We start from the raw sequence: 24,826 nt of genomic DNA, 5'->3' as shown, positions 1-24,826 counted from the left end.
GTGGAGCTTCCCATCAAATGTTGTCAGGGGAAGGTATTCTTTTCAAAATAAGAGAGGCCTTTCTATTCTTAGAGAGGATGTGATGGTACAATGTTTAGTCCAAACAGGGACTTCAACTCGGATCTTGTCCATCACCCACATCTCAATCTAATGATCTATCATGGTATTAGGAAAGGAAAGGAAAGGAAGGTTGGAGAATCATTCAAAACTACACATACCAACGAAAAATACACCTTACTACATCCTATCAGGCAATCATGTCTCAAGAAAAGCCTCCGTTGCCATGTTAAAAGAAAGAATGGAATGGACTGGATTGATCTTTGGCACTGTCCAAAAGTACACACCTCTATACTACTAGAACTCTACCGCACTGAATTCTTAAGACACTAGAGAGATGGAGTATTTCTGAGGCGACAAGAAAGTTCTGAAATTTTAGTGTGTCGTAATTGAGGAGTGGGGGTCCTTTTTATAAGGCTTAGAAGAGACAACGACTTTGTCTCTTTTCTATGTGGATAAATAGCTTTTTCATTAGTTTCCCAACTTTATTGGAGTTTTCACTTCAGTTTTTTCAACTTCATTGGAGCACTTTGAGAGTCAATTTCTCATTCCGTTTACCATTTTAAGCATATGAACATATCACTTCGATCTCCTCATGACAGAGAACACAAATCTAAATTAACCCGCCACTAACACGAAGTGGGTCCTGCTCAAAATTGATCCTCAAAGTTGTACCCAAAAAGGGTTTTCAAGTCATTTTTCTACCAATCCCCCACATGAATGAAATTGATGGAGGAAATGAATCGAAAGGATAAAGTTTGACCTGGTGATGGAATTCAACGCAGAAACCTGGATAAGATAGGTAGGTGTTACCCTTTGAACTTCTCTCGTAAGAATATATTTACTTTACTGGCTGATTGTTAGTATCAGATTTGGTAAGCCTAAATCTTCAGTCGAACACAAGTCTGCTATAGAGCCCAAGAACGAGTAAGGATTCTGAGGACTGGGAGCTCTTGAAAGTCATGAAATCGAGTGCGAGCTCAATTGATCGAACTTAAAGAGTCGACCTAGTCTACTAGACCACACGACCAAGTCTGCTATATTTATAATTTTGCCTGTATGCTTGTGGTATGTTTATTTTTCTAGTTTCATAAGACAAATGTGATTATATTTAGCCGTGGCTTTTGATTTGTATTCTGTCGACCAACTTGCATAATTCTCACTGATTACTATGCAGAATTTTACACAGACGCGTCCTCTTGATGTTGAAAACCTAGAGCGATATGATCCTGTTTTCATCCTGCGGTTCTCGCTTTATAGTCTAACTGTGGGTTATATTGAACCTATGGAGTTTGCTGGTTTAGGCTTGCTTGCCATTGCATTTGTTAGCATGTCATCACCTGATGAGGGGATAAGAAAGTTGGCTTATAGCACTCTTGGGAAATTTAAGGACACATTGGAGGTAATGCTGCATATTGCAAGTTATGCCTGATCTTTTATTTCTAGTACATAATTTATCTGTTTCTTCGCTATCTCTTAAGAACCAATATTTGATAGACATTTTATTGCTTAGATGACCATGATATTCCTTTGTTTTGTTTTTGTTTTTAAGTTCTTTGTTAATAGAGGTCTTTTTACTATCTCTTACAGCAATGTAAAAAGAGGAAGGAAGTGACACGTATTCGACTACTGCTTTCTTCTTTGCAAAATGGCATAGAAGAGCCATGGCAGAGAATTCCATCTGTTGTTTCAATTTTTGCCGCAGAAGCATCATTTATTCTGTTAGATCCTTCACATGATCAGTATTCAACCTTAAGTAGACTTTTGATGAATTCATCCAAGTTAAATCTGAAGGTAAATGTTTTGTGATATGAATTAAAATGAGACCCTTTTTAAAACTAGAATACTGCGTCCACATTCTTATTGATGCTTTAATGGTTGTCGATCATGTTCTGTAATTGCAGAATGTACCTGTGTTTAGTGATTTTTTCTGGAGCACCTCTGTGAATTATAGAGCAGATAGGTTGTGGATACTTCGCCTAGTATATGCGGGGTTAAACTCGAGTGATGATGCCCAAATTTACATCAGAAACTCCATTCCTGAGACTTTCATGAGCTTTTACTTTTCTCCACTTTCAGACACCGAGTCCAAGGATCTAATTCTTCAGGTATTCTCTTAGCTCATTGTGGGGGGATTCTTTTATCTTAGTTGTTTACTTAAACTTTAAGGAGCACCTTTCTGCACATGCCATGCTGTAATTTTAAGAACCTAGCGTGTTGGGTACACAATATCGTGACACATTGATATTGTAAATAACTTTACCTTTTCTTGATCTGCAGGTGGTGAAGAGGTCCGTTAAATCTTATAAGTTGACTCGTCATCTGGTTGAAAGTTGTGGTCTCTTGCTATGGTTGTCATCTGTCTTGACCGCCAATACAAGGAATTCTAGAGAGGAAACTAACATTTTCATAATGCAACTAACTGTCGTGTTAGAGGTAAATGCACAACCCGTTTGTGTCCTCTCTCTCTCTCTCTCTCTATATATATATATATATATATATATATCATCCCTTTTGTGTCCTCTCTCTCTCTCTCTCTCTCTCTCTCTCTCTCTCTCTCTCTCTCTCTATATATATATATATATATATACATACGTGTTTATGCATTACATATGCATTTGGTAATTGATATGCTTTGTAAAGTTTTGTTTGGCGTCTGATAACTGTATAAACTTGTTCTTCCTTTTTGTTAAGTGGAGCCGCTATATATCTTTGTGTGACGAGCAGTTAAGTTTTGAAAGGGAAAATAGAGAAGGTTGACAATATTCTTTAATACGCGCCTATGTTTCTGTATTAGGTTGTCAATGGTGTTATTTCTTCTAGAAACATTACTGAGTGGTTGCAAAAGGAGGCTCTTGAGCAGCTTATGGAACTTGCGTCTCACCTGCTAGATACCTATCTTACACCAAGTTCTCCACTCTATTTATTGATAAAAAAAAAATGAAAATTACAATAAGTACTTAATAGTGTCGTAGAAAAACAATAAACAACCATATATATATATATATATATACAACAGTAGAAAAATGAAAATAACACCTTATTAGCAACTGAATAAATAGCTCGCGGCAAGTGCAACCCCCGAGGAAAAAAAGGCGGACTCAACTACTCAAAAATTTGGAGAAATTACTACTCTAGAGTAGAGGTGTCAATGGGACTGGGATGACCCGACTCAACCCACTACAGTAATTAATTTGGTCCGGCCTGACTCTGTATTGTTATATGCCAGCTTGGCATTAAGGGACTAGGTTGAGCCTCATGTTTGAGGCTCATAGCCTAGGCCAGCCAAGGTCTAGGCACGCGAAGAGCCAGGCACGGCCCAGGCACGCGAAGGGTCAGGCCCGCAACATGAAATTTTAATGAGGTTTGAGGTATTTTAGGACCAACTAGCCGACCAATCGTCCGGTCAACCAATCCTTTTATTGTAATTATTCATATTATTTCAATAAAATCACATTTTTTGAGGCATATAATATATTATTTTTTTGTCATCAAATTTGAAATTATAAAAAAATCCTAAAAAAATTGTTAATCATAAGTGAAACTCAAGTGCATTAAGAAAATTAGGTTAAGATTGAGCTTAGACATAACAGAATCTTCTGGAAGCACTTACGTTATGTAATTTACTTATTCTAGAATACTGCACTCTTTTTTCCTTCGCTAAGGTTTTGTCCCGATCTTCTCACGAGTTTTATTTGGCAAAGTTTTTAACGAGACAGTCATTTATGTATACTTATTTGTATTATCTCAATTTAATAAAATCACATATTTTGGTGACATATGATATATTTTCTTTTTTTAATTAAATATTGCAAAAAAAAATTAAAAGGGCTTGGGCCCAGGCCCAGCCCTTATCCATATAGGGCCGAGGGCCAGTGCTGGGTCTGAGGGTTTCTCCTCAAGCCTGGCCCTGACACGGCCAGGCCCACCACGGGCCTGCGGTTAAAAGGATCGTGCCGGCCCGACACGACCCTCTACTCTGGAGTGGAAAAAGAGTACCATCAACCCTTTGCCCTGGTTATAGAATCCATCGTTGCATGATCGAAGTCTGCAAAGATTAAACATTTGGAATTCATGTCAAGCAACAATATTGTCATTGGTGGGTAAAAGTGATGTTTCTTTTCTTTATGCGAGCAGTTTCAAAGCAAGAACAATCACACCTTCAATTGTTCAAAAAATCTGGAACCAAATCAGAGAATCAAGTACGGTGATGCCTCTGCAAACAACCAGATAAGACCAAAAAGTAGTTATAGCTCTTCTTCTCCAAAAAAAAAAGAAAAAAGAAAAAAGAAAGACACCGCATAGATGGAGAAGTGAGTTTGAAGCCAACTAATATATATTCAAAATCTATCAGTTTGGTTTCTATAAGTTTGATTGATATTTCCTAGAAAGCTATAAATAAAGTTTGTGTTGAGGGTGAAAATTTGTTAACTCAAAATTTATTATTTTGGGAATACTCATGTTATGATTTTCACAAATTAACTTAAAAATAAATGTAGAAAATAAAGAGAACACACGAATTTATAGTGGTTCGAAAAAAATGTTGTTGTCTACGTCCACTTGTGGATGCACTAAGTCTTAAGAGTACAGAAGATCTCTCTTAGAGTAGAAAATTGTGTATAGAAAATAAATGAGGAGTTTAACCCTTATTTATAGGTTCTCCTGTACACTATCTTTTATCTCGAAATTACATTACGAGATAAGCTTCCTATTTCATCCCCATATAGGGATTTTCGTAGCTTTATCTCTATATTTAATTATTTAAACATATGGTTGTAGATGATAATCCAAATCTGATCTTCTATTTAATTTTGAATATGAGATGAATGTTATCATCTCCTGATTCTGTGGGTTTAGAGCTGCAATAACGGGTCGGCCTGACCCGTTCTCCTTAGGCCCACTCGGGCCGCGGGCAGGACCGGCCCATCCCATGAATTTTGTGGGCCGGGTTGGGCCGGCCCGTATAAGAATAACCTCGGCCCAGCCCGCACCACGGGCCAATTTTACGTGGGTCAGGCTGGGCTGTGACGCGGGCCAGGATGGGCCGTGCCATGGGCCTTGAATGGGCTTGGCCCATCATGGGTTTAGATGGGCCAGCCAATCTAAGCATGCAATTTTCAATTTTTTTATTTTTATTTTTATTTTTAATTTTTAAACAAGTTAAAAAATATATAGGTTTAAATAGTCAATGGAAATATGAAAAAAAGATATTTTATTTACGATTATCTCATTAAATAAAAATATTTCTAAGAAAAACCCAGTGGGAGAAAATCTTAGTAAGGGAAAAAGAGTAAAATAAAGATAATTATACATAAGATGTTTACAAAATTACTAAAAAAAGAAAAAAAACATAAAAATATTATGGGCCTAGACGGGCTTGGCTGGGCCGGGCCATTATGGGCCTAGACGGGCCGGCCCAGCCTGGCCTGGCCCATGATTTTTCATGGGCTGTGCCGTGCCGGCCCATAGGCCGATATATGTTCGCTCAATCCAGCCCACCAATATTTATGGGCTGGGCTGTACCTTAAACAGTGACGGGCCGTGCCGGCCTGTCCCATCACTATGTCAGGATGGGCCTAGGCCGGCCCACAGGCCTTGACCCATTGTTGCATCTCAGTGGATTTTGGGTCCATGTAGATATCTTCGTGACCCTTTTGAGACTTTTCAACCGCGATCACTCAACTGTATAAGAGTTCCTCAACCTAAGTATCTTGCCTTAACTGATGCCTCTTGACGACTAAACTCAATCTTGACTTATGGAACCCTCGACAACTCTGGTCGGAAATCTCGACCATGGTGCAACAGTTTGCATTAATGAAATAAACTCAATCGTTTAGTTGAATTTAGTTTAGCATTAGTTAGGCTATTTATTAAAATGACCCGTTCTGAAATTAAGATGAAGCTTGAAACTCATTACTCTGTTTAATATTTGACGTCACATTTCATTTTGTTAATATCCAACTAACAAAATAATTATAATTAAGCAGCAAAAACTTGGGAGGAGAATCATTTAGTTGAATTTTGTTTAGCATTAACTAGGCTACAAATTAAAATGACTTGCTCTTAAATTAAGATGAAGCTTGAAACTCGTTACTCTGTTTAATATTTGACGTCATATTTCATTTTGTTGGGACCTCCATAATATCATTTATCACGTGATTTTCATATTTGTAAAGATAAAGTATACCCGAATCTACGTTTAATAATAATAATAAAGATAAAATATACCCGAATTTTACATTATTTAAATGTAAAAGCAAATATACATTTATAACGACATTAAACTCTTCTATATTTTTAAGATGAAAATTTAAGTTCTTAGAAAGTACAATTTATATCATAGGATGTATAAAGGGTAAAATAAACTCGAGTTCTACATTATTTATATATACAAATAAAGTGAATTTATATCAATATTTATAGTTACATTTTCTTTTGTTGCAGCATCTCCAACTCCTACTTTCATTCTTCAGCAGTGTCTTCCAATGCCAAGAAAATGACTAAATGGAAAATCACAATATCTCTCTCTAAATGAGCAACGCGAATAAAAAACACAACGATAAAGTTATAATTAAGTAGCTACATAGAGGACGAGGAGAATGTTTATGATCAGAAAAGCTTGTGGAGGAGAATGTTTATGATCAGAAAAACTTGTGGAGGAGAATCAATTAGTTGAATTTAGTTTAGTATAAGTTAGGCCACAAATTAAAATGACTTGCTAATATTCGCCAGCAATTAAGATGAAACTTAGAACTCAAGGCATATCTAAGTTCCAAATTATAGATAGAAATCCACCAACCCATTTGAGCCAAAAAGAAGGGATCCCGAGTGGACCTAGTCATAATTGAAGTAGAAACCAAGAAACCCAGAAAAGAAGCGCAGTTCATGCAATGCAAGCAACATTAAGGATCAATATGGTCGGCCAAAGAAAGTTCCCAAGTGGAACAAGTAGTGGTGGACTGCCTGCCCAACCAAACATTAAAAAGATCACTGGAAACCTTTTCGGCTAAGCCATGCCACCCACATCCGCAGTTATAATATATTTATATTTAAAATATACATTGTTATACTCGTCGTTATCGATGATGCATCACAACACACATAATCAGTAACATAAACTCATTTAATAACAAAAATAAAGTTATTAAAATCTCTCGTTGTTATGTGGTAGTTTTGATGCATTGATATGCAATCGATAATTTCGACACTATAACAACAAATACGATAATTATATATACGATGTTTGCATTATTAATGGTGATAAATAACTTATTCTTTTAGTTGCAAAATCAAAACTCAAACATGATGACGAAACTCTCATGCAATCGAATTGGTCGGTTTTGAGATAAAAGTTGAGTATTTCATGGTTCAAATTTTTTAATGTTACAGTCAATCGAGCAGGGCCACAATTCCACCACAAGGAAATATGTGAAGCGGATTGTGATAGCGGCTGTTAGCTAACTAATAATCCACTTTCCATTCTAACTTCCCTTAATTATACAAATTAGTCTACATCTTAAAGGCCGTTCAACTCTCCACTTGATATCCGCAAGGACCAATATTGTACTCTCTAATAAATTAACAAGTTATGGGCGGGTGATACTTTTTTCTTTTCTCTTCTTTTTTTTTTTACTTGAATGTCATCTAATCTGAAAGCTAATTTTCCGAATAAAAGATTGGTAAAGTACATTGTTTGTTACTTGATCATCTCTTCTTCCGAATAACTCAAAAAAGATTTTTTTTTTTTAATGATGCAACATAATCAAGAATAAAAATATCGACACCAACAAAAATATTGAATTTTTTTTATTGAACAATATCGAGACGGATGCCAACATGGATAAAAACTAAACCATGTATATGTCCCGTTCACTTCACCTATTCGAGTTTAGAATTCGAGTTTTGCTACAATAAAAAACTCTCAGAAACAGTCACATCTAAGGCCCCGTTCATTTCGCTGATTCGAGTTTAGAATTCGAGTTTTACTACAGTAAAAAGCTCTCACAAACAATCAAATCTAACTTTTTTATTACAGTAAAAAGCTCTCACATAAAATCACATCTCAACTCAAATTAAAAACTCGAATCAGCGAACTAAACGGGCCCTAACTTTTTTGCTACAGTAAAAAGCTCTCACATAAAGTCACATCTCAACTCGAATTAAAAACTCGAATCAGCGAACTAAACGAGATGCCAAAATTCCACGTGGACATAGCTTCCATCACAAAACCTACATTTACAATAATGTTGAAGAAATAATGATAAAATTATTGATACTTACTTCCTTGACTATAATTAGGTTTTCTTGTATTGTGTGTATTGAGAATAAATACCAGTGGCAGTCATAGTCTAGTGCGTTGAATTGTATTTAATAGTGTTCTCTTTGCAGCCCCACTAAATCTGAATATCGTTATGCTTAATTTAACTACTTCTAGAATCTTCATTGGGACTTGGCCTGTGATTATAGGGTCATATCACATATCTACAAAAATTCCCTGTTTGAAATGAAAGTTGTCCATATTCCAAGCTCCAAATCAACATATATACGCATGGAAAGAAAAAAGAAATTATTGATTAAAAATATTGGGAAACTCTTGGGCCTGTTCGGTTCGCTAATTCGAGTTTTTAATTCGAGTTGAGATGTGATGTTCTGTAAGAGCTTTTTACTGTAATAAAAAAGTTAGATGTGACTGTTTCTGAAAACTTTTTACTATAACAAAACTCGAATTCTAAACTCGAATCAGCGAAAAGAATAGACCCTAGTACTAGTGTTGTGCTCATCACCGTTGAAACTTGAAATAACCATAATATTATATACATGTATATTCCGGGACCAGAGAAAGTGACAGTTATGGGAAGAACATGGGTAGCTTATTATCGACTGCCTTCCCCCATCACATCTTTTCTGTTATACCGTTTACCTTCCCTTTTTCTCTCTCTCTTTCTCTCTCTCTCTCTCTCTCTCTCTCTCTCTCTCTCTCTCGACCCGTCCATAAGCACCCCCCCCAAACCCCAAAAAAAAAAAAAAAAAAAAAACCAGAAAAGCAAAGTGAAAAAAAAAATAATAATAAAAAGTCAAAACCAAATGCCTATATGGAATTGGTCGGTTCCCGCCCCCAAAATATGTTAAAAAACAAACGTAAGGTGCAGCTAAAAAGTTTGAAGCAGCTTCCACTAACTATCCCTATTATATATACACATATATTCTATATGTTTCATATATGCATTCCCTAGTTTAAAAACCTTAATAAACTACTTTGGCAACTTGTTCTCTAGCTTAGTTTAGCTTACGCTATTCACTCTGAGTCGCTCACACTGTGGTCACTCACTCACTCACTTGCAGCAATTACCAGTATCACCAACTTGCTAAGTTCCTTTTTCTCTACTTCCCATAACTTTGGGTGTTTTTCATGTCTTTTTTGATACTTGAAATTCCTTTGAGTTAGCTTGGTTTTCCCAACATTTCCCATTGGCAGCACCACTTTCCAGATTTTGGTCCCAATTCTTGAAAGTCAAGTGAGCCCAAGTATTCACTAAACATGAAGGATTTTCGTTTGTCTAATATGGTCGTGCTGTTGTTATGCATTTCCATCCTTTGCTTAGTCCACTTGACACAAGCTAGGAAGCACCATTTGAAACACAAGCACAAAGGATCACATAAATCACAACCTCCTTCAACTTCACCAACACCCGAGCCCGTGGCGCCTGAGCCCTCGGCACCCAAGCCTGCTCCTGAGCCTGCTGAGCCACCTTACAATGATGGCAGTCCAATTACGAATTCTAGTGGAGTTTTCGACGTGAGAAAATTTGGTGCGGCTGGAGATGGGGTGACGGATGACACGGATGCATTCAAGATGGCATGGGACACCGCCTGCCAGAGTGACTCTGCTTCCTCACTTATCCTTGTTCCCAGGGGATTCTCCTTCATGATTCAATCCACCATTTTCACTGGCCCTTGCAAATCAAGCCTTGTGTTTCAGGTATTGGCATTTTGGTTTTTATTTCTTTGAGCCAATTTCTTAGAAAAGAATAAGACTAACCAGTTTTGGTACAAAATGGTGACTTAAGGTTGATGGAACTGTAATGCCTCCGGACGGACCTGATTCGTGGCCAAATAACAGCAGTAGACGCCAATGGCTTGTCTTCTATAGAATCAATGAAATGGCATTGCAAGGAGGTGGCCTAATTGATGGAAGAGGTCAGAAATGGTGGGATCTCCCCTGCAAACCCCACAAGGTATGTCTCTGCTTATTCCTAAATAAAATAAAATAAAATAAAAAAACCAGTTTCATGACACTCAATTGTAATTTCTTCGCAATTCCTCACGAAACAGTTAATATTAATTTTATAGAACTTGCATAAATAAAATTTTTCATTATGTGTATCATTGTTCATTTGTCATTACTAAAATTTTGAAATATTTCATCAAACGTGTCACAGGGAAAGAATGGAACTACATTGCCTGGACCATGTGATAGCCCGATTGTAAGTTAAATAAATGTCTTGCCAACATCTATATATAGTTTAAAGTTTTTGCTAAGTGAGAACTGAGAACTTGAATTGTGATGCAGGCAATCAGGTTTTTCATGAGCTCCAACTTGACAGTACAAGGACTTAGGATCAAGAACAGCCCTCAGTTCCATTTCCGATTCGACAGCTGCCAGAATGTTCATATAGAATCTATCTCTATAACAGCCCCTGCACTGAGTCCGAATACTGATGGGATTCACATAGAGAACACAATTGGTGTTGAAATCTACAATTCAGTCATTTCTAATGGTTAGACTAAAACCTCACCTAATTAATTTCAGTTATCCGTTAATTAATCTCGATCAGAAAGCTTCTCAAAAATACTAATTATTTAATGATCTTCTCAAAAGGTGACGACTGTGTATCAATTGGATCAGGCTGTCATGATGTAAACATAAGGAACATCACTTGTGGACCCGGTCATGGAATAAGGTATTACACTAATCAGTACTTTTTATCAGTAAGATCAATATTCATGTATTTTCTTTCAGCTTATAAAATTCTTTACATTTTCCACCTCAGCATTGGGAGTCTAGGCAAGCACAACTCGCGGGCATGTGTGACGAATATCACGGTACGAAAATTATTCGACCAAAAAAAAAAATCTTTTCTATTTTTCGTATTGTGTCCCCACTGAAAAAAAAAAATTATCCGACTTTGTGTTACTAGGTCAAAGACTCGGTGATAAAAGCGTCGAACAACGGAGTCAGGATCAAGACATGGCAAGGTGGATCTGGAGCAGTATCTGGAGTGACATTCAGTAACATTCACATGGACAATGTGAGGAACCCAATTATAATAGACCAATTCTATTGCCTGTCAAAGAATTGTGCCAACCAGACCTCGGCAGTATTTGTATCAGACATATTGTACGACAACATAAAGGGAACATATGATGTCCGGAGTCCACCAATGCATTTTGGGTGCAGTGATTCTGTGCCATGCGCCAACTTGACACTCTCCGAGGTTGAGCTTCTTCCGGCTGCTGGGGACATAGTTTTGGACCCTTTTTGTTGGAATGCTTATGGAGAATTGCAGACACTCACTATTCCACCAGTTTCCTGCTTGTTGGAGGGTGTTCCTAACTCCAAATTGGACAATAGTGACAAGGGTTATTGCTCATGATTTATTTACTTTCATGCATGGCTAGTTTAATATGTACTAAACCAATATTATATATAAATATACGTATATAATTTGAAAGGGAATCACGATAATAATAAATCTGATTCTATGCTCAGGACATATATGTAGGAGTTGGGTTCTTATATTTGCTCATCCCCCATATATGGAGTGTCATTTGGAGTAACTTAAAAGATATGCTTGGTTTTTGCTCTTGAATATCTATGTAATAGAAGTATATTATATGATATTAAAAATAAGGACCAATTTGGTATTGCTTTTATAGAGGTTTTAGGAGTACTTTGCAAGTAATGTATTTGACATAATTGTGTGAATTTTTTTTTTGCAGAATTACCATTGCACTTTTACAATTATTTCGACTCTGCTAATATTTCTACTTTGCCTTGTAAAATTTGTTCTAAACCTGTCATGGGAAATTTCTAGCAAATATCATCGGTCTCTCTCTTCAATCTATTCATTGCTTCTCTTTCTTACTAAAAAAAGAAAAAAAAATTGAAAAGTAAACAAATAAAATATACAATGGCAACATCAAGTACCTAGATCATATAACATTTTGTCATCAAATGACAAGTTGATGAGACATGAGAAAGTTATTTATTATTAAGAGAACCTTTTACTTTATAAAACGAATGAAAAAGTAGAATATTCCAAAAATTTCATATCGCGGCGTTTGTTTCTGTTTGGGAGATCGAGACAAGAGTTTCACATAAAGAAAAATTGGTGCAAAAGTAGCTAGCTAGGATACAAGTATCCAGAGTATAAATACAGAATATGAGACTGACATGTATATAAATACACATATAACGTAATGTATATAATATGATAATATAATATGATATAATATATGTTAATAATCTTGCCTAATCTCTTTGTAAATCTTCTATACCAGGACATTAACACACCATGAAATTTCCACAGAAGAACAAGCTGTTTTTATTCACCAGAAAAAAAGAAGAATTGAATTACAGAGAAAAACCCAAAGAAAAATCCCCTTTCTCACAAATCTCTCTTATTTTCTCTCTCCTATTTTCGGATATGAAAAAATGCTGTCCAATACAATACTCTATTTGCCTATTTATATCTTAGAATACAACCAAACAGAATATGCCACATGGCTAACTAAACCACTAACAGCTTTTCTCATTTCTTATCCTATTACAACCAGCTGAATAAAGAACCACTATATAACAATAGAATATAATATAATATATAGTAGTAATGTAAGAGAAGAATATAAACATGTATATATTGTCGGATGCGCCACTAACTTTGGTATTTGAAGTGAAAAAAAAAAAAAAAAAAAAACCCAAAAGCCCTCTTTTGCATACTTTGCTTTGCACGCGTAGGGATTGGGAGGGTTTATGATATAGCTTATCGGTGAAAGAACACGCTACATTGGTCAATCTTCTTCTAGAAACATTGATATCAACATTGAAGATATCCCAGAAAAGGAAGATATATCAACCCCATTTCAACCTATCAATTGAAGGTTTATATCAAATATGTGAAGTTCTCAGTAGGGATGATGATGTGATTAACTTGTGGTAATGCCGAGTTTGGTCTCAAAGCCATACTCATGAGTACACCTCCATCCTCTCTCTCTCTCTCTCTCTCTCTCTCTCTCTCTCTCTCTCTCTCTCTCTCTCTCTCTCTCTCTCTCTCTCCGCCCCTCCTCCTGTGATAAATGATCTTCTTTCTCCTTGTCCCGTGTTCTAGATAAATTGACAAATCCATCATGCTGTATTTTCTTGATCATTCAATGAAAACCTGTTTTGATGTGTTCCAGAGTCAAGAAAAGCTTTCAAGGTTTCTTATGTGGGCAGTTTCCTCTGCTTTGCAAGCAGAATGTGCAAAATCACCTCAAAGCAAATTATCACAGCAGGGTCTCTCATTCATATTAGAGGAAGAGCAACATGAAGACTCTTTATTATCGAAACTTCTTCGTTGGCTTACTGCTTCCGTAATCCTTGGGAAGCTAAGTTACAAACTCGAATGATTTGGATCCAAAGACAGGGTCAAGCGTTAAGGATCTATTGAGTTCATCGGATCATGTTGAAACTGCATGTGAAGAAAGCAACCAAAATAGAGTTGGCCGGGAAGAATTTTTAGCTTCTACAATTCTCTTCCTCCAACGGCTTGTTGGCACAAATCACAAAGTGCTACCGTCAGTTGTGTCTGCACTTATGCTTGGTAGGAAGGAAAGAAAATAGGATAAAAAAGAAATATGAAAGTGATGAAAAATAGCAATGATGGAAAGGAAATTAATTTTCTTTTATATTGTTTAATATGAGAAGATGAAGAGAAAATGAGCTTACCTTCATTTGTTTGGTATTGGAAGTTAAATTGAGAGAAAAAAAAATCTTACTCGTAAATTACTTTTATACCCTTAAATTTTTTCGTGGATGTTGACGGAGAAAAAGGTAGTTTAATAACTTTACTCACTTTAATGAGTTGTCCATAATTTTCATCCCATTTTCTGCCCACTTGTGAAAAGAAAAAAATAGTGGGGCCCATATGTATTATTTTCCACTTCATTTTCTCTTCCTTTCTCTTTTCTCTCCTACCAAACAACCTATATTTTCATTTTTCCTCCCAAAATCCATGCACCTTCTTCCTTCCTTCTACTTTTCTTTCCTACCAAACATACTCTTAGTATTCTCCTCCTCCACGCCTTCAATCTTGCGGGTATATTGATTCATTTGTTTGGAAATGATGGCTACACCTTTTTTTTTCTTTTTTTTTTTTTTCATTGTTTAGTACATCTATCCCCTAAAAGTTTTTTCCATTTACCAATCTACGCCCGACACTTTTAATTTTAATGAAAAACCCTATGAATTTACAATTAAAACTTCAGGGGGCAACTTGCCAAATTCAGTAAAAGTTCCGGTAGCAAAAGCGCTAAATAGTAGATATGCTTGCACTTTGGTGCTAAATGTTTTATTATTGCACAGAGTCAAACACAAATAAAGTTTGTGCTTTAACTCATTATGTTTTTATTTCTCCCTTAATCAGAAGTTTTGCGTGGTCATGGATTAAGATCACTCTTGGAATCACTTTGGTCAAGAATATGCATGCTCCCCCGCCGAAGCTAATCCTTCCTGGAGATGGTAATATTTAGTCATCCCTCCCTCTCATTTTTCATCTCATTTCTTTTCTGTTTGCTTTTCTATGAAGTTACTGTTAAAAAAGCCCACGAAATGTTAAATGGGTTTTGTTTCTTTTACGCAAATTAAGATGGTTTGAATTTGATGTTCCATGTCCTTGCAATCAAATTATCTTGATCTTGCACATTGTCTCTACAGGTCATTTTACCAACCTTGGAAGGACCTCTCTTTGGAATTAACTGATTTGGGGACCCGCCCACTTTCCCCGCCTTCTATTACTGGGAATACAATATCACTTTTTGTAACGACACACATTAATGTCATCGCAAAAAAATTTTGCCACCCCGCCAAAAGAATCCTTTTTGCTCGGGGAAAAAAATAAAATAAATTTTATTTGCGACAACATGTGTTGTCGCAAATAATAAACTATTTGCGACGACATGTCATCGGAAATAATGTTATTTTAGCGGTAAAAATTCACGCCATATGAGATCTGGTGCCAAGCCATTATTTACGATGACACGTGACGTTTTAGCGACGACATTATTTTTTCAGTTTGAAGACACTATTTGTGATGACATGTCGCTGCAAATGTTCGCTTAATTGTGACGACAATTATCATCACAAATAGGCCAAATTGTAGTAGTGTATATGCTTACCTTTGCTACAGAGGTATCAAATGAATTTTTTTCATTTAATTTTTTTTCCAGCAAGCATAAGAACGGCTCACATTGGCTATGTCGAATTGATAGTTATCAGAAAATTAAAAGAAGATGGGCTGGGGAAGAAACTGTGTTGGTAAAAGTGTGCTGTGGCATTTTTTGTAAATAAGTTTGTAAAATGGTGACTAAGTTTCTGAGTTTATCAAGCAAAATTGGATTGAAAAGTGGCAAGAAGAGATACTAGAGTTTCTGAAAGAGACTGAATTTAGTATTTGTTATAAAAATTACCAAAGAGCGAAAGTTTAAAAAGTAAACTGTCATAATTGTACCCAGCCATATTCACCGTTAATTCAAATAGAGTTATAAATTTAAGCCAACTTAAAACGCTTCAATAACTTTAGAGTTATATAACTTTTCTTTCTATATTAAATCTTGCCAATAATTAATGATTTCAAAATTTCTTTCCATAAAAGGTCAAAATATTATCAATTTTTTTTTTTTTTTAAAAAACTTTATAAATTTCGTAACAAACTTGACAAATAAAAAACAAAAATTGGACTTCCAAACATGGCTTTTGAAGATGGGCTGGAGAAGAAAGTCGGTTAGTAAAAGGGTGTAGTGGCAATTTTTGTAAATAAGTTATAAACTGGTGACTAAGTTTCTGAGTAGTTTATCAAGAAAAATTAAATTGAAAAGTGGCAAGAGATACTGGAGTTTGTGAAAGAGTCAGGTCTCGTTCATTTCACCGATTTGAGTTTAAAATTTGAGTTTTGTTACAGTAAAAAGCTCTAAAAAACAATCATATCTAACTTTTTTACTACAGTAAAAAGCTCTTACATAAAGTCACATATCAATTCGAATTAAAAACTCGAATCAGCGAACTAAACAGGCCCCAAATTTAGTATTTCTCAATATTAAAATTTTAGGAAAAATTACCAAATAGCAAAAAGTTTCGAGAGTAAAGAGTCAAACTATTAAATGCATCTAGCCATTTTCACTATTAGTTCAAATAGAGTTATAAATTTAAGCTAACTTAAAACACTTGGACAACTTTATAGTTATATAACTTTTCCTTCTATGTGAAATCTTGCCAATAATTAGTGATTTTGAAATTTCTTTCCAAAAAAGGTCAAAATATTATCAATTTTTTTTTTAAAATTTATAAATTTCGTAACAAACGCGACAAATAAAAAACAAAAATTGGGCTTCCAAACATGGCATTTAATAGTTTGATATTTACCATCACTTAGGTAATGCTTTGATATCAGTTTCAAAGACATCATCATCTTTATTATTATTATTATTATTATTATTATTCTTATTATTATTTGGCAAGTGGGGACTTCTTTTGATGATTATTATTTTGTTGACGGCGTAAGCCAAACCAATCATGGTATTGTATATATATATTATCCCGTATTTGATCAGTCATATTTTATTCAAATGCTCAACAAGACATAAAATGATTCAACGTAAAATATATTTATCCTCTATTATTACAACGTCTTTCCCTTTTAAAATTTAGTACCAATAAGACTATGCGGTCATATGAGGTCATCACACACCCACCGCGGTTGACTTCGAGCTGGCTGGCCATATGAGGTCACTTGCAAAATAATTTAAAGCCATTTGCACAAGAAAATATTGATATACAAATTAAATCAATATTAGCATCCTCCAAACAGAGATCCACAACCAAATTAAGGTCTCAAGAAAACTACATGAAAAAAGAGTTCAGTCGATTTTCCTGGGACATCAAGAGATGGCTGACGCCGCCCTTTCCTTTGCGATTGAAAGACTTGGAGACTTGCTCATTTCCGAAGCGAAATTCTTGTATGGAGTCGAAGGCCAAGTTGAGGAGGCGCAGTCCAAGCTACGAAGGATGCGCAGCTTCTTAAAAGATGCCGATGCATTTGTCAGACGCGGAATGGATGCGGACAATAGAGTACGCCTTTGGGTTGCAGAAATAAGTGAATTTGCTCTTGCTTTAGAAGACGTTGTCGAAACTTTTGTCCTAAAAGTTGAGTCTCGAAGGAAACGAGGTGTCAAGAATATATTGAAAAGGTTCGCTTGCATTTGGATTGAAGGAATTGAGCTCCATAAAGTTGGATCAGAGATCGACCTAATTTTTACCAGATTTTCAACCATGACCTCAGATTTTCAAGCGATGGGCATCACGAAATTACCGGACAGCAAAGGAGAAAGTAGTTCTTCGAATTACCAGCTCCAAAGACAGTTGAGGCGCGCTTATTCTCATGTTGCTGAAAAAGATGTCATCGGACTTGACGAAGATATCGAGAAGTTGGCAGCAGCGTTGACGAAAGAAGCTAATCCCCATCGTGTGATTTCTATTTGTGGGATGGGCGGTCTCGGAAAAACCACCCTTGCTAGAAAGGTTTATCATCATCCTCAAGTCAGGCGTCATTTTGATCGCTTTGCTTGGGAGTCTATATCCCAACAATGTGAAAAACGCCTTGTGTGGGAAGAAATTTTAATCAAACTTACCTCTCCAAGCCCAACCAGGGAAAAAAGAGAAGAAATCAAATTAATGGGAGATGATGAAGTAGCCAAGGAGCTCTGCAAAGTTCAGAAAGATAACAAGTGCTTGATTCTCCTCGATGATATTTGGACCGTTGATGCGTGGAAACTTCTAGAGGCTGCATTTTCTGTACAAGAAGAGACAGAAAGCAGAATCATACTCACTACTCGTCACAGAGAGGTGGCTTTGTCTGCAGATAAGAACGGCCTGCTCCATCAACCACGGTTACTCAATGAGAATGAGAGTTGGGAGTTGTTTGAGAAGAAATCTTCTTTCAGAAAACAAGAAACAAGTAATATTTCTCTATCATTCTCTTTTAAATTTGCCGCACTATTCATCTTCATATCTAATACATATCAACTTGAATGCACTTTTCTCTCTTTTTTCTGTTTCCTCCATTCATAATTACTAATTAAAAATAGTAGATAAATAGGAAATAACCTACTTTATTATTTATTTATTTAGAAAGATAACAAGTGCTTGATTCTCCTCGATGATATTTGGACCGTTGATGTGTGGAAACTTCTAGAGGCTGCATTTTCTGTACAAGAAGAGACAGATAGCAGAATCATACTCACTACTCGTCACAGAGAGGTGGCTTTGTCTGCAGATAAGAACGGCCTGCTCCATCAACCACGGTTACTCAATGAGAATGAGAGTTGGGAGTTGTTTGAGAAGAAATCTTCTTTCAGAAAACAAGAAACAAGTAATATTTCTCTATCATTCTCTTTTAAATTTGCCGCACTATTCATCTTCATATGTAATACATATCAACTTGAATGCACTTCTCTCTTTTTTCTGTTTCCTCCATTAATAATTACTAATTAAAAATAGTAGATAAATAGGAAATAACCTACTTTATTATTATTATTATTTTTTGCTGGAGTTAGTTTGCATATTTTTTGTTCCTTAGTTCTATTTATTATTTTCATAAGAACTATGTAATCAATTAATAATAAAACATCCATGAAGTTGGTCGAACTTTCCTGACAGACTTAGTTTTACTTTAATTTATTAGGATTCATGCAGCAGTACAATATGCTAATTCTAAGTTATCGAAGCTATTAAACTTAGAAGTAAGCAAAGCTTAAATTTGAGAGCAAAATGTTGGCTAGATTTTTTTTTTTTTTTTAAATGGTCAAATAAGTTAGATCTTATTAAATAAAGCACATTTTAGAGAGAAAAAAAAATATTTTTGTGGAAACATCTTAATGAAAAAATTATTTACCGATACTTATGGGAAAATAATGTTAAGAGGGTAGCAGTATATAAGTAGAACATTTAAAAATAGAAGATCTCAAGAACAAAAATGTTGATGGACCCAAAATTTCGATTTCATCAAAATGTATGTTTTTGTTGAATATTATATGTATTGAAATAAATAGTACATATTTAAGAAAAACATTGGTTAGAATAAAGCAGAAAAATAATAATTAAGCAAGATTTATTTATGAAAATGATTTTAGTAAGGCCAACTAGGATCCAAATTAGGGGTGTAAATTGGCCGGGTAGGGTAGGGTTGAGCCAAAAAATTGAGCCTACCCGACCAATGCGGGTTGAGAAAATTTTGGGCCGCGACACTCTCTTAAGTCTACAAACCCGCAACCTTTCGGGTGACCTCGGGTAGGGTCGGGTTACTCGAGTTACTCAGGTTGATGATCTCAAGGACCACATGATCACTTTTTAGTCAATTAATCTGTGCTTGTTACAGAAGAAATCATTATCAAACTGAACATGTCTCTCCTTCAAGAGGGGGTCTAAATGCAAGGTGAACAATTAAAACACTCACTTTGAAATCAAACACTTCCAATATAAATAAAGAATGTCCTAATTCAACAACTATGGCATACAAGCATTTTGTACACAAATCGTGAATCCAAAACATAAATAAGTTAACAGTTTAAATGTATAAAGTCCATAAACTTATGAAAGTAAGAATTTGAAGTGTTGGACATTGTTTTACCTACTTTGAACATGTTCGGCCAGGTAGGGTTATCTCGAGTTCATGTAACCCCACCCCGCGCTCCTACCCGCGCAGTGCGGGTTAGGCATAATTAAAACCGAAAATTAAATAAAAAATTGAAAACCCGTGATTTTCGAGTAGGGTCGGCTCAGCTCGGCCGGGTTCGTCGGGTTCGGGGTGATTTCTTATAGCCCTAATCCAAATAGAAGCCACATAATTATGTACCCCAACTAAAAAAAATACATTTTATCTTTTTTATTTTTATTTATTTTCTTAAATGTACCCCGCCGATTTCTATTATTGCTATCACTGTACATTCTCTATCTCTCTTTCTCATTTATTCTACCCCTCTCCCTCCTTCCTTTCATTTATTGCTTTCTTTTTTTTTATTTTTTTATTTACAATTCCAAACCATCCCAAAAATTTAAAAAGTAAATGAAAAACAAATTTTAGTTGCGGGAGATACTCACTTGAAATGTCAATCTCTTTTTCACTGTCTATCTTCTCAAACCGCCTTTCTAGTGTTGTGGCCTTGCTTGTTTGGTGCCACGGCACTCATCCTTCCTTAAAAGTGAATGTTTTATACTTCTTTTGTTCCAATTAACTCCAAATCAATCCAAAATGCTCGCTCCTACCTATCCTATAAAACAAACACGAAATCGAACGTAAATCTTATACTAGAAACTCAAAAACCAACTAAAAGTTAAGATCTAAACACCAAACTTGTAAGCATAAAACTCACTCATCACCATGTTTCCCTTCCACTTTTTTTTTTTTTTTTTTTTTTGAATTTGATGTAATGAAGACGTTAAATACCAAAATTTACTCAGAGATGTTGAGAGAACTCTCAGGGATTTTCTTAATGAAAGTCAAAACTGAATAACTAAAATAACAATGAGGATCTTAAATTGTGTTAGGGAGAACCTAACAGAGACTTGAATTGAACTTAAGAAATCAAATAAAAAAATCACACCAGAAAATTTCACCGAGGTTCGGATACAAAGATCCTACGTCCTCGTTGGACTAACACACAAGAAAGCCCTTTCACTATATGAGAATTGATTACACCCTCAAGTCTCTCTTCCCTCAGAGATTACAGAGATCAATTCCAGAAAAACAACACAGAGAAATCCCTAAACCCAGTGTTTATCAAGGAAAATACCCAATAACTAACAAAGCCCTTTACCCAGATTTTCCAGGTAACCAAACACTATCTCTAAGATTTCTCAACTACAATTTGTTTCTCTCTCTACATCTTTCTGTCTAAAACTTTTTGAAGAACTCCTCTCAGCTGAAGCAATTATTGACCGACTTTAATCTGCCACGTGTTTTCAGCTGGTTGGCTTCCATCTTATTAACCAAAATGTTGTGCTTCAGTTATTCGGCAAACGACATAGGGCGTGTTTGGAATTCGTTTTAAAATGATTTTATTTTTTGTATGAAAAAGAAAATGAAAACGTTTTCAATATGAGATAAAAATTATTTTTGAAAATGCGTTTTGTAGTTTTATCAAGAGATTATTTTCAGTGTAAAAAAAATCATTAATATCTCGCTTTCTCTCTCTCTGCTCGAAAACAAAAAATGACAAAAAAATAAATAAAAAATAACTAAAAGTCATTTTTCATTTCTCTCATTTTACACTAGACCAAAAAATCATTTTCATTTCCTTTTTTATTTTTATTGTGCCAAACGCCGTTTTGAAAACGTTTTCATTTTTTTTTCTCGAAAAACATGGAAAACAAAAACATGATCAGTTCCAAACACGGCCATAATCTTCTAACTTTTTTTGAAACCAATTTCTCATTTGTGGAGTGTCGATTCAAGGAATTACTCTCACAAATAGCAACTAAAACTAAAAATCCTATCTCTAATTAAGTTTGAAATTCAAATCCTAAATCTTATCATTAAGAGAAAAATCCTATTTCTAATTGAATTTAAAACCCAAATCATAAAGCTTATTATAAAAAGAAATAAACATAATTATCCTTAAATAAATAAATCATGCTAAAGATAAGGCCTAGTTTAAAATACAAACAATTAGAGATAAAATTCCTGAGTATAAGCTATAAGATCTGCATCATTCCCTCCGATGAAGAAAACTCATCCTTCGAATCTAAAAAGGCTTCAATTGATATGAGTGTCGAACAATATGTTTGGCAAATTCTTAATGATTCAATTTCACAGCAAATAATTTGTTGAAGCCGCTAAAACGATCCTTTTTTGAATAAGGCAAAGTAAAATTTATGATGCCAAACTTCAACATAAATGCTTTAAGAGCTACGTCTTTAAATGCTTTAAGAACTACTCTGACTCCAATACATTATCCATTAACCTTAAATGATCCTATGTCCCAGACACATACCCCTAAGACTAGGAACAACTCAAACAAACATCAGAAATCAAAAAACTAATCCTGTAGACTCGGTCAAACAATGACCACAATTCCTTTTATTCAATACATATATGGTAGAACTTTAAAATAAAACTGTAATATACGTATTTATTAGCTTTTTTTGTTTTCTCGCAGATTTGAAATATAATGAAGAGATGAAAAAACTAGGAGAAGAGATGCTTAAACACTGTGATGGTTTGCCATTAGCCATTATTGTGCTTAGTGGACTTCTCTCAACGAAATGCACAATTGAAGAGTGGGACAAGTTGCGTGAGAATGTGAAAGAATATATAAACAAAGGCAAATTAGTGCATGCAGAACAAGAATACCATAGCGTTTCGTCTATATTAAGCTTGAGCTATGACGAGTTGCCATATCATTTAAAGCCATGTTTTTTGTACTTGGCCCATTCCCCGGAGGATCATGAGATAAAGGTCAGCATATTATGTCATACGTGGATAGCAGAAGGTTTCATTTCATTCGATCAACAAACACAGAGTTCAATGGATGACGATGTAGCATATCATTACTTGACGGAGTTATTGGACAGAAACATGATTCAAGTGGGAAGATTGGGTCCAACTGGAAGAATAAAATCATGCCGCGTTCATGATCTCATGAGGGATATGAGTTTGTTCAAAGCTCGAGAGGAAACTTTTTTGCAATTTTTTGATCTGAGGAGTAGAGACAAGTTATTGCCAAGAAATAAGTTACGGAGACTTGCCATCTATACTGATCATGTTTTTGATGATTTACTTCCCTTTATTAAAGGCAGATATGGCTCTCTTAGGTCTCTCATATATTTTCAATCTTCGGGATCTGAACCTTCGGAGAAAGTATTGAAACTTTTTCTGAATCACTTTAAGTTCCTTAGAGTTTTGAGACTCGAAGCTTTCGGTTTAGATACTCATCATTCATGGAAGTTGCCTAAGGAAATTGGGAAACTTGTCCACTTAAGGTTGTTCAGTATTCGTGGGAGGCCAGTGGAAAAGATCCCAGCTTCTATTGGGAATTTGAGACGCCTGGAGACTTTAGATTTGAGGTCATATTACGTAGAAATAGCAAATGAGATATGGAGGTTGGAGCAATTGCGACGTTTATACTTACCTACCCGTGGTACGTATAATATTTTCAGCAAAGATCGTTTACGACTACCCAATGTCAAGAATACTTTGCAAACATTGTGCAATGTTTACACAGAGCATGTTGATGTAAATGATTTTTTGCAACTGACTAATCTCAAGAAATTAGTACTCGTGGTGGGTAAAGACTTGGGGAGAATCTACCACAATTGCACAGGCGTCAAATTTACTTGCGTCAGCTCTCTATCGTTGTTGGCTGAAAACTATTCGCACAATGCTGGAGAAGACTGGGTTGATATTATACCTGTAATATCATGTTATCCTGAAATTTATGAGCTTAAAGTGCGCATGCCAATAATAAGGTTACCAGAAGAAAACCAATTCTCCCATAAACTTGTGAGGTTATCATTAGAGTTGACGGCTCTCAAGGGTGACTCAATGAGGACGATAGAAAAGCTGCCCAATTTAAGGGCCCTCCACTTTGGTAAGTATAGCTTCATAGGGAGTGAGGTGGTCGTGTGCTCAAAAGGTGGCTTCCCTCTACTTGAATCTCTTTCCTTTGATAACATCTTGAAAGAGTGGATGATAGAGGACGGAGCATTAACTAGTCTTTGCTATCTGAGCATTCGTGATTGCTATCGCTTGAGGAAGCTTCCAGATGGATTAAGAAACATCACAACTCTCAAGGAAGTGAAGATTGAAGGGTGCCTAGAATTGAGAGAGAGATTAGAGGAAGGAGGAGAGGATTTCTACAAAGTCCAACATGTGCCTTCACTTGTAATCACTTAAAAAGGTACTTTTTTCATTCACAGTCCCCTCTACTTAAACTCAATACTCTAAGGTCTCGTTCACTTCGCGGATCCGAGTTGAGATGTGACATTTTCTAAGAGTTTTTCACTGTAGAAACTTAAAACTTAGATGTGACATTTTCTGAGAACTTTTACTGTAGAAACTTAAAACTCGAATCGGTGAAATAAACGAGGCCTAATTCTATGTAAGATTTTGTCAGCACACTTGGAACAATCATTTTTATATTTATCGGTCTACCCGTTATATAGGCCTTTTCGTAGACCTCTAATGTTTAATAATTTGTCGTGCGTGCAGTGAGAACATAAGGTGAATATAAATATATGTTTGAGTGGAGCTTTGACCAGAATAAGAGCTTGGACCTTGGGCCCCTGCTGCCATTATCGGAGTTTCTTCTTTGTTCCAATAAAATATATATTTTTAATTATGAATTAGCGTCCTTAGTTATATATTTACGGTTGTTGGATATATATATATATATATTCATATTTTGAACCTAATTTACAAGCATAAGGAGCTTTAATTATGAATTAATGTGCTTAGTTTTT

At 35.5% G+C, this 24,826-nt stretch overlaps 3 protein-coding genes across 3 annotated transcripts; all 3 read left to right on the top strand.

Annotated features, from left to right (window-relative positions):
• Positions 1–808: 808 nt before the first annotated feature.
• LOC21400814 (nucleolar pre-ribosomal-associated protein 1) lies at positions 809–6,557 on the top strand. The gene is made up of 8 exons (XM_024162844.1): positions 809–859; positions 928–1,125; positions 1,235–1,459; positions 1,648–1,851; positions 1,962–2,165; positions 2,338–2,493; positions 2,855–2,966; positions 6,502–6,557. The coding sequence occupies exons 2-8, from the start codon at positions 1,117–1,119 to the stop codon at positions 6,555–6,557; spliced, it is 966 nt and encodes a 321-aa protein (XP_024018612.1). The 5' UTR covers positions 809–859; positions 928–1,116.
• A 3,013-nt stretch (positions 6,558–9,570) lies between these two features.
• Positions 9,571–11,822, top strand: LOC21400813 (polygalacturonase At1g48100). Its single transcript, XM_010093839.2, has 7 exons — positions 9,571–10,036; positions 10,125–10,292; positions 10,497–10,541; positions 10,628–10,835; positions 10,937–11,018; positions 11,109–11,160; positions 11,256–11,822. Exons 1-7 carry the CDS (start codon positions 9,596–9,598, stop codon positions 11,709–11,711), a joined length of 1,452 nt encoding a protein of 483 aa, XP_010092141.1. The 5' UTR covers positions 9,571–9,595; the 3' UTR covers positions 11,712–11,822.
• A 5,435-nt stretch (positions 11,823–17,257) lies between these two features.
• Positions 17,258–24,260, top strand: LOC112090775 (putative disease resistance protein At1g50180). The gene is made up of 3 exons (XM_024162843.1): positions 17,258–18,326; positions 18,564–18,740; positions 22,525–24,260. Exons 1-3 carry the CDS (start codon positions 17,258–17,260, stop codon positions 24,258–24,260), a joined length of 2,982 nt encoding a protein of 993 aa, XP_024018611.1.
• Positions 24,261–24,826: the final 566 nt, after the last annotated feature.

The sequence above is a fragment of the Morus notabilis genome, unplaced genomic scaffold (genome assembly GCF_000414095.1).
Source record: "Morus notabilis unplaced genomic scaffold, ASM41409v2 Scaffold946, whole genome shotgun sequence".
NCBI classification, from domain to species: domain Eukaryota; kingdom Viridiplantae; phylum Streptophyta; class Magnoliopsida; order Rosales; family Moraceae; genus Morus; species Morus notabilis.
Note: the sequence above shows the minus strand (reverse complement) of the source record. Positions and strands in the feature narration are given on the sequence as shown.